At 40.2% G+C, this 3,784-nt stretch overlaps 1 protein-coding gene across 1 annotated transcript; it reads right to left on the reverse strand.

The window, feature by feature from the left end:
• Positions 1–802: 802 nt before the first annotated feature.
• Positions 803–3,391, reverse strand: LOC21403322 (gibberellin receptor GID1B). The gene is made up of 2 exons (XM_010114395.2): positions 2,846–3,391; positions 803–2,380 (listed from the first exon to the last, which is right to left on the reverse strand). The coding sequence occupies exons 1-2, from the start codon at positions 2,882–2,884 to the stop codon at positions 1,382–1,384; spliced, it is 1,038 nt and encodes a 345-aa protein (XP_010112697.1). The 5' UTR covers positions 2,885–3,391; the 3' UTR covers positions 803–1,381.
• Between the last annotated feature and the right edge of the window lie 393 nt (positions 3,392–3,784).

A 3,784-nucleotide genomic window follows, 5' to 3' on the forward strand; every position in this document is an offset into this window, starting at 1 on the left:
TTTTTTAAATTTAATATCATTTAACTAGATTTAATAATTAAAAATTGATATTAGTGGTAGAGAGACCTACGAAAAAACTCTTTTTTTTTTTATTTTGTTGGATTTTTTTTTTAATCATTGAGAGTACCTCCAAAACTCAACGACTAAACAAGCAATCACGAGATGACAACAATTTAATCAGATTTGATGTAGAAGAATGGAGAAATCCAATGATTTTAGCTCGTGTCCAATAATGGCTTTCAACAAGAAATTTTGGTAACCCCCTGTTGGATTCTAACGAATGGATTTTGTTTTGGTCTTTGGAAATTGGCCACGCTAAGAAATATATTGGAGCATCTAGAACTAGACGGCCAAGAAAATCACAAACGTTTTTGTTTTCTTCTCCTTTTCCTCTTATTTTCTTTCTCAACTTTTGGTACTGCCTTTCTGAAGCAAACTTCAAAGTCCTTAACGGGAAGCAAAAGATAAAATACTGAGTGAGATTGAGGTGTGATTTTACAACCTATTTCTCCTTTTGCGAAACAAGGCAAATCATCAACTGCCCTAGCATGGATAATGAGGCTTTTATGGTTCTGGCTTATTCACTACTAGACCAGTAACTCAGTCAAGTCTCAACTCAAACAGAGAAAACACAAAAGACAAAAAGTCAGCTCACACTAAAAACATTCTGAAGATAATATTTCGGGAGTCACACTACCACTCTCTTTGACTATTTGCCAAGATGTTCATCGGTGGAATAAAAGAAAATTTAACAAAAAAAAAAACAAACAAACAAAGCATTGTAACAACCTGAGTGAAGAAATTAAGAAAAAAACCAAAAGATCTTTTATATATTAACTCTAGAACACAACGTATAACATACAAGTTCATAACAGAACGGAGATCAATTCCATTTCATGCCCTGAAATTAGTGCTTATATGTATCCATTTACTAAAAACTGATCCAAAAAAAAAAACCACCAAATTTTTTTTTTACCCCTTTTATCCAATCGTCATTCGTGGCCAGAAAGTTATCCAGGGTAAAAAAAAGTCCTTTCTTTCTATGTATGAATCTTGGTGGTTCTGCCAAATCCCATTCATGAAGTTCTGATCCTTTCAAGCTGTGCTGATGAAACCTTAGCCTTATCCCCAGATCAAGATCAGCTGAAACTCTCAAAACACCACCACAATTTGATTATATATATAAAAAAAAAAAAAAAGAGTAAGAAGAATTAATACTACACAATCTTACATCCATCTACACACCATCATAACTGTAAAACTAGGGGGGGGGACAAAAAAAACCCAAGTGAAATGTCAAAGCTGCTTTTTCTTCTTGTTCTTCTTCAACTCCTGAGACTATGTATGGCTGCCTGTAGGGTAAAGTTAAAGGTAATGGGTATTAACAGTTAGAATTGACGAAGTTCTTAATCTCCTCCATTAGAGTATAGAAGTGTTCATTATTTGGCAAGAAGTAGAACCCAATTGTGGCCTGCTTTAGATAAAGAAGCTTAACATCTTGATCTGAAATCTTTAGCCCTTCAACATAAGCCAATTGCCAATCTTGAACAAGGTCCAATCCAGCCACAACAACAAGACTCTTGGGAAACTTAACCCCTTCAAGGTTTTTACCTCTAGGGCCAAATATGTTACAAGCAGGGTGGTCTCTGTCATCCCCTTCTGGGAGATAAGCTCTCCAATACCAATCCCTGTCCTGAATTGTCACGAAATATTTGCCGTCCAATCTCTTCTCAGACTCCGTCCTCTTTTCGCCGCCAAACATCGGATGAAGAAGTATGTTCCCGAGGACTTGCACCTCATCCGACTCCGCGGCCCTGGCCGCGACATGGTGGGCAATGTTGCCACCGGAACTATCACCCGCCAAGTAAACGTGGACCTTAGAATCCTCCCCGCTCCGCAGCCAACTTCTTGTGGTGACCCACTTGAGGGCGGCCCAGCCGTCGTCGTAGGCGCAGGGGTACCGGTGCTCGGGCGATCGACGGTAATTCACGGAGACGACGACCGCCCCGCAAATGCAGGCGAGGCGGCGGCAGAAGGTGTCGTAGATGGCACTGTTGGCGGAGGAGTGGGTGAAGCTGCCGCCGTGGAAGAAGAGTATGACGGGGACGATCTTGACGGTGTGGAGGGGCTTTTCGAGGTCGACAATTCCCCATTGGGACTCGTTCTCCGGGGCCGGCTGGTAGACCCGGTTGAGCAGCCCCGTGGAGCGGTCGACGTGGTCGAATGAGAAGACGCCGTCGACGGGAATCGTGTTGGCGGGGACTTTCCGGTCGAGGAACTCGGCCAAGTCACGGTTGAAGGTTCCGTCGGAGCGGCGGAGGAGATTGTAAGCCAACTTGAAGTTGGAGATTAGTACCCACGTGTTGAGAGGAACTACTCTCTGTATCAAATAAGAAACAAATGGGAATTTAGGAACGGGTAAAGAAAGAACTAAAAACCGACATTTTTTTTTCTTTCTGGAAAAGGAAAATTGGATAGAAAGCGCCAGAAAAGATGAGCAGAGGACTTGTTCAAAAGGGAAAATTGCGGAAAAAAAAAGAGAGTTAGTAAAGAGAAAACTTTGGGTAAACGTCTTTTAGCTTGGTTAACAAGAAATTTGGATATTAACATGGAAGAGAGAAGGAAATCAAAAACCAATTTAGAAAATGTTTTTTAAAAAATGTCTACAGCTCTGGTCTAAAAAAAATGGGGGGACAGAGAAATCCAAGGGATGAACAGGAATGAATATCACATTAAAAAATATAAATAAAATAACTTTCCCATGTCGCTTACAATCAGAAAAACAAAACCCAAGACGATAAATAACATATCCGCTTGATCTGGATAAGAAGAGCAAGCGTTTTACCTTGGATTCACTGAGGTTGACTTCATTATCACCGGCCATGAGAGTCGCTTCAGAAGAAGGAAGATTCACAAAACCCCGAATTTAGAGAGAGAAACAGGGATAGAGAGAGAGACGCTATACGGCGTTCATTGCCCTGCTTAAGAGTTTAAACTCAGCTCAGCTCAGCTCAGTTCTCTCGTACGTGAGTGACGAGAGAGAATTATTAAAGAAGAGAAATGCGAAGGAAGAAGAAATTAGCGCAAAAGTAGGTCTGTCTTGTGGACTGAACTGGGGGAAGGCGTGTGGTGTTCTTCTCTCTTCCTTATTTATTTCTCTCTCTCTATATATATCTATCTATATCTATATCTATATCAATATCAATATCTATGTCTATGAAATTTGTACAAGTTGCTTTAGGCTATTGGATTGATTCCTAGTTTTGGGGTTACCGAACCAGGAAGAGACACTTCTTCTCTCTGGAACAAGGGGGAACAGAAGAGCAGCCCTCGCTCAGACACCACGCAGATAGAGAAATAGAGAGAGAAGGGGGAAAAAAAAAAAACAGAGACAGATCAAAGATAATAGAGAAAGAAAGTACACATATAAGATGAGAGAGAAATAAATTATCAAAAAAATAAAAAGATGAGAGAGAAATAGAGTAATGGGTTCCACCATAAAAGACGTATAGAGAGTTGAGAGAGAGAGTGAGAGTCAAAACGCAAGGGAAACGACGGAGGTGGACGGAGACGAGAGAGACGACAAAGCGGGCGGCCGGATTATACTGTTTATTGTGGGTCCCACCAATTTCCCCTCTCTCGCTTTCTTTTTTTTTCAATTTAATAATTGGATTGGCTTTATCTTTATTTCTCCTTTATTTTTATATTATTATTGTTGTTTAAGTACGACCACTCTGTTTTTTTTTCTTTTTTTTTTTTTTTTGAGAAAAAGAGAGAGTGTGTG

The sequence above is a fragment of the Morus notabilis genome, unplaced genomic scaffold (assembly GCF_000414095.1).
Source record: "Morus notabilis unplaced genomic scaffold, ASM41409v2 Scaffold264, whole genome shotgun sequence".
Taxonomy (NCBI): domain Eukaryota; kingdom Viridiplantae; phylum Streptophyta; class Magnoliopsida; order Rosales; family Moraceae; genus Morus; species Morus notabilis.